Source organism: Cyprinodon variegatus, unplaced genomic scaffold (genome assembly GCF_000732505.1).
Source record: "Cyprinodon variegatus isolate N-32 unplaced genomic scaffold, C_variegatus-1.0 Scaffold231, whole genome shotgun sequence".
Classification (NCBI taxonomy): domain Eukaryota; kingdom Metazoa; phylum Chordata; class Actinopteri; order Cyprinodontiformes; family Cyprinodontidae; genus Cyprinodon; species Cyprinodon variegatus.
This window is the reverse complement of record NW_015150684.1, coordinates 299608-310602: the sequence shown is the minus strand read 5'-3', so window position 1 is coordinate 310602 and position 10995 is coordinate 299608. Positions and strand designations below refer to the sequence as shown.

The following is a 10995-nucleotide window of genomic DNA, read 5'->3' as shown; positions in this document are numbered from 1 at the left end:
GTCTCATTTTCAGCCATTACCACAGCCCCAGTTTTTCATTTCAGATCTACTTCATGTTGCATTTAACGCCTACCTCTTGCGTGATTTTTCACCTTGCATTCCCAGACTATAAAATATTTTGTTGAAAACTGTGGAATGAAAACCAATATTTGTTTTTCTTATTTTCTAAAACAACTGACGAGAATGACATACATTTTTATGTAGACTCTTAATCAGTAGTTTGTAGGGCTACCTTTTCTGTTTGCTAAAGACATGTTCTTAAGGTCACTTCACAACCTAAAAGTTGTTTTATTATTGTAGCAGCAGATTTAGCCATAAAACCATTTTATGAACAGAAATAATTTTCCAGCAGTTGGAAGGACTACTTTCTGTCTTGGGTTCATGTTTGCAATGAAACCAAAGCAGAAATACTTCAAAAAGGCGATAATGTATTTGCTTTTTTAAGGAAAGTCATATTGTCACCAACACTGTCGCTTATTGCATGTTTCCATTACATCAGGCAGGGCTATAAAAAAGGTTTGCAGAGGTGTCAGAAGGTTGACCTCCGCCCCAGAGTGAAACCTTTCATCTCCCCTCTCAGTATTTTTGTTTTTCTGTTGTTTTAAAATATATTCTGTATTGGGCTCCATCATTCTTGGTGAACAGTATCCCTTCTGCATAATGCTGCCACTGCCATGCTTCATCAAAGGGATGGTTTAAGCATTATCTGCATTGATAATTGCAGTTATTGTGATAGTTGTTTATTTGTCTAAAGTCTTAAAGAATAAGCCTCTGTTTTTAGTCAGTCTTATTTATATTTAATTAATGTTTGCATTTTAACTGAAGTTGACGTTTATGAATTTTAAAATGAGGTGGCATTTCTGAATTTAATGAGATGGTAAATGTGAATGTTTATCTGCTCAAGTGTGGCATCTTAGCTTGTTCATGTTAAATTATATTCCTGTAAATAATATTTGAATATTTGATCTAGCATTTCAGGATTATTTACTCTGTTACATTCATTCTGCTTTAAGAGGCCAAAGACGATGAAAAGCCACTAAAATGTTACTCCCTAAATGTTGGACTGCTGCCACTGCACATTAGTAAAACACATCCCCTGAGCTGGAAAGGCCGAGCTGTCAATCACTGAGCTGCTTCTAGTCGAGCAAACATAAGGGACAAGCCCTGGGAATCATTTCCTGTTGAAACATGGCAGTGTGAATCTGTAGCCTGGCGTTAACTGAACAGATCTATTTTTAAAAGAGCCTCTCTCTGCTCTCACTGGAGACTCTGAGAAAAGAGCTTTTTAGTGAAATCCAACCACCTGCCGACTGCTAAATGAGAAAGTGTGGGCTAAGCGAGAGGGAGACGAGCGGGGTCGATGGAGGGGGGGTTACTGTCAAAGAGCCTCTGTTTTCCCCCGAGGAGCTAAGTCAGCTGTAGACCTGCTCCTATTGTAGGGAGCTGATGGTATCGCTTGCCATGTATTTCCCTTTGCTTTTCCACTGAGAAGAAGAAGGACTTGTTGGGCTGGTGGAAGGGAAAACAGGAAGGAAAGCTGTGGAAGAATCAAGTGTCCTTTGCACCTTCAGACCCGCGCTGTGTGTAACACACCACCCTGCTGGGAGTGAGCCAGCAGGAAGCAGCAAGCAGACTGCCTCGGCCATTGGCTGGCCTCACACAACGAGCTGCTGGAGTCTGTGCTAAATCAGCTGTAACAGTGACATTTACCTTTCTTTGTCTTTATTTGTTCTTCAGCTTCGTTACGCCCATTATTGCTTTAATTTTGCTACTTAAAAAAGCCTCAACCAAAGTCATATTTAGATTAAACCATGTAAGCTGTGAAAAAATGTTTTCACTGAAACAATATGGACTCTTTTTAAAGAAGTCTATGTATGTTTTGCTGCTCTAGTCAGGTTTCAGATTGTAAATCGTTCAGATGTATGGGATAGATTAATATAATGTATTGCATCACTTTGAATAGCTGGAAAAAAGTTTGCACCAGTTTAAAAATAAAATCTGTCTCTGTTGACCAGATGATACCCAGCAGTCTAGTTAAGAAGAAAGCCCTTATTATTCCTCCTTAATGTTTTCACCATCAGACCGTTTGCATCTAATCTGGGTGATCTTGAGCTATTTTGCAAAAAGGAATGGGCAAAATGTAACCACTAGATAGATGTTCAAAGCAGGGTCAAAAGATTAGCGAGGCAGGAGTGTCTTTGCTGCCTTCAGGCCTTGCCTAAATGTAACACCAACCTGCTGGGAACAGCTGGTGTTGCTAAACTGCTGGAGAATACAGTTAATCAGCTGTAACACCTCTATACTTTTTGTTTTATCTTTTTAACACTGGTACCCTCACACTATCATTATGTTCATTATTGCATATTTTGTGCCGAGGACTCGTAGGATCGTTATTGCAGAGGAGTGGTTGTTCTGAAGACGCCTGCTTGTCAGTTTAGGCCCAGCGCCGATTTTAACAATGCAGGTGCATCCTGCTTTCTGCCCAACTCTCACCACCTGCTAGCATGGCTTAAACAAACACTCCCTTTGATTTTAATAAGCCCGTCTCTCATCCTAAAATATTCACCCGCCTCCTTCTCCGCTTGCTCTGTTTACAAAACGCTCTTGATATACGTCTGTGTTCAGAAGGTGACTCTCCCATTGTTTTCAGGTTGGAGAAGGAAAAGCCTGGCTGATGTTATCAGGAACCTCCCCCCTCCCCGCCCTGATGCTGAATCGCAGCAGTAAATTAAACAGTAGCATATCTGTTCTTAAACCAAATCTACTTGTCGAAGTGTTTTTAGATTAGGGGAACAGTAGGATGAACTAAGAGTTACAGCTTTCAAAGACTGAGGCAGCGTGTGTGAGCCAAGGTCTTATTAATCAGTATGGTGGTGTGCTGTGAACTAAGCATCGATGTTGTGCCCTTAGCTCTATCCTTGTGTCCTTCCTTCTCTTCCCTTATTTTTATCCTTGTTCCTCCTTACTTGTCGCCTCCCTCTTTGTTTCCCAGCTCCCTTTTCTCTCTTTATTGGTTCCAACCCTTTTCTCTCTCTCATTTTCTATCTTTTGTGTGTTGCTTGCCTTTCCTCCTTCTTTCTAATTTCTAGTTTTCTAATTTCTGTGTGCCATTGCTTTGTTCGTTGCTTTTCTCCTCCCCGTTGCCGTTCCTTCCCTCTACTTTCTGGTTTTGCAGGTTTTCACGTCTAAAATCAGCCTGCTGTAGGCATTCATGCCCTAAGCTCGTGTTGAACTTTGTTTTTTTTTTTTTATGGGGTTCTACAGCAGTCTGGAAATTAAGAATTCCTGTTGAAGTCTAGAGCTTTGGTGAGGGTCTGAGGCAATGTGGATGTTAAACTTATTGCTGCTGAATGAACTGGAGCACTCCTCTGCTATGGTCCTGCTGCGGTCTCCCTCCTCCTACCATGAAAGCTACATCTACACACCCAGCATGCACTTCAGTCTTTTTAAAAAAAGCCCATCCCCCACATACACCCTCTGCACAGCTAAACACCACCTCCTCCCCTCTTCACCTCTCCACTTGAGCGAGGAGACCCACTTCCAAAAGCACAAAATGGCAGGAATGTTTAACAATCCCCGAAGACCGTCGAGGAACCAGAAGGCCCGCTTCAGCTATGTTCCCCCCTTCACAATATCTCCCCCAGCTCCAATCCTTCTCTTTTTCATTCAAACAGTAAATTTGAAGGTTCTAACTTTTGCCTTAAGTTTTGAAATTCATAGTTTTGCCTTTCAGAGAAAAGCCCTGAAGGGAAGTAGACTTTTACTGCCCAAAATTAATTCAAAACGTGCTTTGTGACGTTGGAAGAATAGACTGCCACGCTGTCTGTAAATGATTAAAGTAGATCCCCGTCCCCCACCGCCCTCCTCCACCGCCACCTCCTATCTTTTTCATTCTCGCTCTCTCCTCTTTGTGCCTGTTGATGTGCTCATGGGCGCAGACACGGAGATTTGGCTTCTCTAAATGAATTTGCCGGCAAGGTGAGGGGACACTAAACCCTAATTCCCCTGATTTGACTCCTCCGAAACATGTCAGCTCCTTCAGATTAGTCTCTTTTGTTCTCCGGCCTGCTCCCCCTCTCTCCTCTCTATCATGCTCCCTACTCCTTTTTCCCTTCCTAACTCCTCGCCGTCTGTTATGCTGCCTGTATTGCTCCCCGATCACACAATAGGACTGATGGATATTTTCATTCATACCATCTTGTAAATGACTTCCAGGGATGCCGTAAAGGAGAAACATGGGGGGGGAGATATAATGCGTTACTCAGACCCAGTGTGGGCGATAACGGCTCCCTCCCCTTCATCCCTCCATCCGTTAGAACAGCTCATTCAGCTTACAACAGATAACAAGCCCACCCTGGGGTCTCCCACACATACACACACACTTAAGAAAAACAATGCCCATGATGTCAGGGATGCTCTTGTACACACCAGCACCTCTACAAACGGTATCTAGGGTGTCAGGGCCATTTAATATCTCCCCCTGCCTCCTTTTTTCCCTCTACGAGCGGTAAGATAAACCACAGGCGGATCGATGGCCGTGTTGACACAAACAAATAAATAACAGATGATGGCAGTGTCAGTCACTGAGAGAAGAAGGTGTGGGGAGAAAAAGGGAGCTCCAGATCTTTTGTTAGTTGTTCTGCATCAAACCGCTCAGCGTGTGTTTTTGGTGAGATGAGCACCGGCAGTTTGTGTTGTCAGCGTAAATCTTACCTCTGTTGGCTTTCTTTGAATCAGAGCTAACAAAGCTGCAAGCTATCATAGCTGACGCTGTAACAAAAAACCAGGAGCTTGTTTGATCGTTTTTAAATCAATAGAAAGCAATATACGAGCGCGCATACGATCTCTTTGTATGAGATGAAGCAGGGAGATTCATCTTTCTTCACAGTTTGGTTCCATGCGCTACGATGCATGTAATATTAGCGGTTTGAAATCTTCTCCTTATGGTCTGATAATACACGGTTCTGCTTGTTCATCACTGAGCCAGGCTGAGCCGTGTCTTCCATCATCCTCCAGAAGTGGCTGTGTGTTTCCATCCTCTGCAGCGAGAATGTTTTTGTTCAGGAGAAGAGAGTTCGTGACCCGGCCATACCACCAGTCACATTTAATTTAACAACGCAGCCAGCTCTTTTCACTCAGGCCTGGAGCTGACATCACTAAGTACCATTTTAAAAATAGATGAGTCAGAGGGTGGTTTCTGTTTTGTTTCACTCAATGTAATCCAAAGCTAATTAGACATATAGTATATTAGGGAGTTGCTTATCCTCTCTTATAGATGTATTTTGGTATAATATCATATATTAGCTCTTGCCTTTTTGCCTCAGATGTCTCTTGGGGTTTTATTGCAATTAATGCATCACACTGCTTTTTATGTAATTGGTAGGGCTGCAACTAAAGGTTTTTTGTTTATCGATTAATCTGAAGATTATGTTTTTCGATTAATAATCGGATAACAAAAGGCAAGGCAAGGGAAATTTATTTGTATAGCACAATTCAGTACAAAGACAACGCAAAGTGCTTTACATGATTAAAATATAGGAAAATAAAACAGAATCTAAGCAAGTAGGAAAAAATAAGAAAATAAATAAATTTAAATTAAATGCAGACTCCAACAATGACGTCTTTACCAACTTCTGTCAACCCTGTTGACTTTATAGTTCCCGGACCTATTTATTTCAAACACAACGTTGTTTTTTCAGACCACAAGATCCCTGATCTTGACACAGTGTAACAGCCGAAAATGCAGAAACAAAAAAGAATATTAAAAACAGTTGGACTAAAGAAAATAAAAAGTTGAACTAATGATGTTTTAGTTGAACTGTTTAACTAGAACAGTCGAAGGCAATCCTAAATAAATGTGTTTTTATTCTTGATTTAAAGGAACTCAGGCTTTCCTCACTTTTACAGCAGAAAAAGTGCGGAAAAGGTTCTTTAGAGATTTTTTTGAAGATTTAAACAAGGTGAAACTAAAACGTTTCTACTTGAGGAGTTCTGGATAGAGCATATTGACAGATGAAAAAGTTTTATCCTTAATTCAAAATATTTAAATATATTTTCCCAGTTTTTGTATAATTACTGCCCTAAGTGAGTTGCTCTGCCTAAAAGCATTATTTAGAATCTCTATACTCCAGTTAACAATTCATCGATAACTATATTAGGTGAAACTTATTTCAGTAATGGATTAATCATAATCTAATTAATTGTTTCAGCCCTAATCATTACTAGAAAGAATCAAGAGAATCTAAAAGGGAAACTAAATGGCCACATTGAAGGCAACACTTAAAGGAAATCACAAATATTACCTCAGCTTAATCTGCCAACAAAAGCTTTAATTTGAGTACATTTATTTAGTGGTAAAAAAAATTCCCATTATCTAGGAACATTTGACCAGTAGTTCAATGTTTCTTTGTTAGAATTAAATGCATGATGGGTTATGATGGGAGTGTTGGCCTAGTGGCTAGAGCAGTGCGCTTGTGCTCTGAGAAGGTTGCAAGTATCCGGTTCTATCCCCATAGCCTGCACTCTGGGTTCCTGAGCAAAACCCTTAACTCCACACTGCTCCCTGNCAGATGTCTCTTGGGGTTTTATTGCAATTAATGCATCACACTGCTTTTTATGTAATTGGTAGGGCTGCAACTAAAGGTTTTTTGTTTATCGATTAATCTGAAGATTATGTTTTTCGATTAATAATCGGATAACAAAAGGCAAGGCGAGGGAAATTTATTTGTATAGCACAATTCAGTACAAAGACAATGCAAAATGCTTTACATGATTAAAATATAGGAAAATAAAACAGAATCTAAGCAAGTAGGAAAAAATAAGAAAATAAATAAATTTAAATTAAATGCAGACTCCAACAATGACGTCTTTACCAACTTCTGTCAACCCTGTTGACTTTATAGTTCCCGGACCTATTTATTTCAAACACAACGTTGTTTTTTCAGACCACAAGATCCCTGATCTTGACACAGTGTAACAGCCGAAAATGCAGAAACAAAAAAGAATATTAAAAACAGTTGGACTAAAGAAAATAAAAAGTTGAACTAATGATGTTTTAGTTGAACTGTTTACCTAGAACAGTCGAAGGCAATCCTAAACAAAGGTGTTTTTATTCTTGATTTAAAGGAACTCAGGCTTTTCTCACTTTTACAGCGGAAAAAGTGCGGAAAAGGTTCTTTAAAGATTTTTTTGAAGATTTAAACCAGGGGAAACTAAAACGTTTCTACTTGAGGAGTTCTGGATAGAGCATATTGACAGATAAAAAAGTTTTATCTTAAATACAAAATATTTAAATATATTTGTACAGTTTTAGTACAAATACTGCTCTAAGTGAGTTGCTCTGTCCAAAGGCATTTTTTAGAGACTCCAGATAACAATTCATCAATAACTAAATTAGGTGAAAATTATTTCAGTAATGGATTAATCACAATCTAATTAATTGTTTAAGCCCTAATCATTATTAAAAAGAATGAAGAGAATCTAAAAGGCAAACAAAATGGCCTCATTGAAGGCAACACTTAAAGGAAATCGCAAATATTACCTCAGCTTAATCTGCCAACAAAAGCTTTAATTTGACTACATTTATTAAAGCTGAAGTCTGTAAGTTTTTAAAAATCATTTTTTGGCATATTGGCTAAAACTTTCCCTATGTCCAGACAGCAGTACATGTGATATGTAACCTGTGAAAAAAACTGCTTCAATTGGTCCCGCATACTGCCTGTATTTCAATCTGGAAAGAATAATTCGGGACGAGTCAAAACAACCAATCACAGCCAGAGGAGCGTCTGTGATTGCAAGTACCCGGTTCTATCCCCATAGCCTGTACTCTGGGTTCCTGAGCAAAACCCTTAACCCCACACTGCTCCCCGTGTGCCACACAATGGCAGCCCACTGGGTTGAATACAGAGGTAAATTTCTCAAATGTGACATCATTAAAGTGAAATTATTCTTTATTATATTATTTTAATATAATAGAACTCAAATTAAATGGCTTGACACAAAGTTGACATGGTAGAATCAGCTCGTATTTTCTTCCTTAGAAATTTTGTTGCACTGCACAAGATCGTAAAACCCTTTAAAATACCTGGAGATTTATAACGGAAATCTGCTGACCAGAAAACTGTAAATGTCTTTTATTATTGGGCCTTTCCGGAGAACGATGTTCCAAAATAACACAATGGTTCAGTTAATGCCAACTCATCTTGTTTCAGTGGCCACTATAATCCACTGACCAAGTCTAGGCAAGTATAAGAGATGACCGAGGGGCTTGAGAATCTCCAGCTGGGGTGTCCATTCTATTGCCTGCCCTAATTTGAAAGTCATTTTGGAACAAAATCTGTCATTGCTGATTTTCTTAAAACCTGTTAAATAATAATCGGATTGATAAATTTACTCAACGAATTTGTTTCCATTAAATTGAATGCCACAAAAATTAGTTTATTTCAAGACCTTTTATACATTGATACCAGAATGGTGAATAAATGATGCTGGAAATGCAAGAAAAAGCCTCAAATATCAGAAAATGAGTGGCAGGCTTGGTCCCTCCATGGCTGCAGCCATGCAGGGATGACTGGAGGTGGTGGGGGTTGGGTGAAGGTTTTAAAGTCACTGGTGTATAAATGCAGTGGAACAATAACATAATTCCCCTTGAGCGTAATGTTTGCTTTGGAAAGGCAACCTTGTAGCGCTCCAAAAGTCTTTAATCCTATTACTCGCATTCCAATTGAATTTGACTCGAGGAGAAAAATGTCTTTTCAGCAGAGGTAACGGCACAAGAAATAATGTTTTGCCGAGTCTGGCTGCTTAACATCATGAAAGCTCTGATAAGTGGGAGCATAGTCTCTAAAACCTTTTTTTTTTCTTTATATTTCTCTCTACAGATTGTGTGTACATTGAGAGTCGGCGACCCAATACTCCCTACTTCATTTGTAGCATTCAGGATTTCAAGCTGGTGAGTAGATTTTGATTTGCTCTCTATCCTTTCCTCTGCTAACCTGAGATGCAGAACAGACCAATCAAGCTGGGTGTTTCAATGCTTAGAAATTGCTCAGGAAAATGAAGTCTGTGCGGTTGGTTTACATCCAGGCTAGTTTGAAAAATGACTTTTTGTCCTGAATTTTGTTGCCTGGACAAATAAGAAACCCCACAGGAAATGTGCTTTGAATATTACCCACATCTGCAGTCCGCTGTGTGTAGTGTGTAATAATGCTCGTAATGAAAATATAGATGTTTGTAGATGCAATTAATTGATCTAATGAAGGAAACCCTCGCCAGTATGAAATTGATTTTTCTACATCCTAATGTGGCCAAATTACCTCTTTCCCTGCATAAAGAAAGAAATTAGTTTTTAATTTGCTGCAAAAGGGCTGATGCATCAAGCTCAGTTAGTTTAGCAAGAGGTTCTTGTTTTCTATGCAACGTGGCACTCACACACACTATTAGTTGGTTTTATTGCACTGCATTGTCTGTCTTCTTAAAATAAGGTGCGTGATTCGTCACAACAGATTAGTCCCCGTTGTTGTAGGTGAAAGATGATGCCTTTGTTTTTGGAGGGATGCAGATACTTATCTTCACTGACGCTAAAGAATCATAAATATTTCACAGCTGATCAAGCAGGAACTCTTTGAACTAATAAACACTATGATGTGGGTTCTCTCTGAGCTTTGCCACCGGTTCTAATGTGAGACATTTCCTCAGAGATCAGTTCATCCCAACAGCTGACAGCTGAAATGTTATCCAAATGTTAATTTATTGGCTTACCCTGAAATCATTCAGCTTACTTGGTTAGTTGTGCTCTGGTAATGTTTTTAGAAAAGTTTTGTGGTTATGAAACTTTGTTTTTAAGGCTTTAAATGTAATTGTTTATCAATATAATAATAACAGTGCTACATTTTCTCTGGGCTGTGATGATTAGACTGGCCGACTAATTCTTCAAATTGGTCCACTCTTCAAATGTAACCCTTATGAAACCCACTGCTGAAAGAAGGCTACAAAACCTCCAAATTCCAGGTTGTGTTATCACAAAATGAAAAGCATAACCATAGTAGTATTACACAGAATCTTCTTCTGTTGTGTTTAGAGATGCACTTATAATTTTTTTTCCTGTTCCGATCTAATACCAACACATTGGTTGAGGGTATGGGCCGATACCAATCTAATACTATCGTTAGAGGAATGATCCGTGTCGGAGTCCTGCACGAGTCTGATTTTTCAAAACGGTACCTGCCTGCACATGTAGCGTTCAAAACCGAGGACCTATTACCCGTTATTATACCCATTTAAAACCCAGGACCACTAAGGGACCCCTAAATAATAAAGTGCTAACAAAGTGTTAACAAAGCTGTTTTTAATGCTTAAACACATTTTTTCCAGCTGCAGCGGAATATTGTCTTAATAATACCCATAAAGAACATTGCCCGATGCCCACATCCAGATTAAATTGGCTGAAATAAGAAGGTTTGCCTTGTTGCTTAAAAAATTTGTTATCTGGACATTCTTGAATCAATTTATTAAGATAAAGAGTTAATAAATAAGAAATTATAAATAAGTTTAATTCATTCTGTAGCTCTCTGTGTGATACCTGCCCACATTTTGTTTATTTATACCCGTGTCAACACCCTGGAATAATCCGGGTGTTTTTTTCTACCCAGAGCTGTACGTTTAATACGGGTACCTGCTGGATAACCGTGGGAACCCTACACGATGCAGGACTCTGATCCGTATACCACGTGATTGAAAGAATCAGATTTTACTTGATCATTGTTTATAAAAAAGGTTAAAAACTAAGATATGAAAAATTAAGATATAAATCATAATACTGATCTGATTAGCCTGATGATGATCCAGAAGGCAGCGTCATTCGTCTCACATCCCATCCAGATAATTGGTCGATATCGGAGCTGATCTCCGATACCTGAATCGCTGCACCTCTAGTTCTGGGTAATGAAAACTGAATGTAGAGCAGTCGACAACTAAGCCTGTTAGCTGCAGAGAACA

The 10995-nt window shown here is 39.2% G+C and overlaps 1 protein-coding gene across 4 annotated transcripts in view; it reads left to right on the top strand.

The window, feature by feature from the left end:
- Positions 1–10995, top strand: part of rere (arginine-glutamic acid dipeptide (RE) repeats) — a 159471-nt gene that overhangs the window by 76837 nt on the left and 71639 nt on the right. For all 4 annotated transcript variants that reach the window (XM_015381312.1, XM_015381313.1, XM_015381314.1 and 1 more), the window contains exon 3: positions 8880–8950. In XM_015381312.1, coding sequence (XP_015236798.1) covers positions 8880–8950 — 71 coding nt within the window. The remainder of the gene's footprint in view (positions 1–8879; positions 8951–10995) is intronic.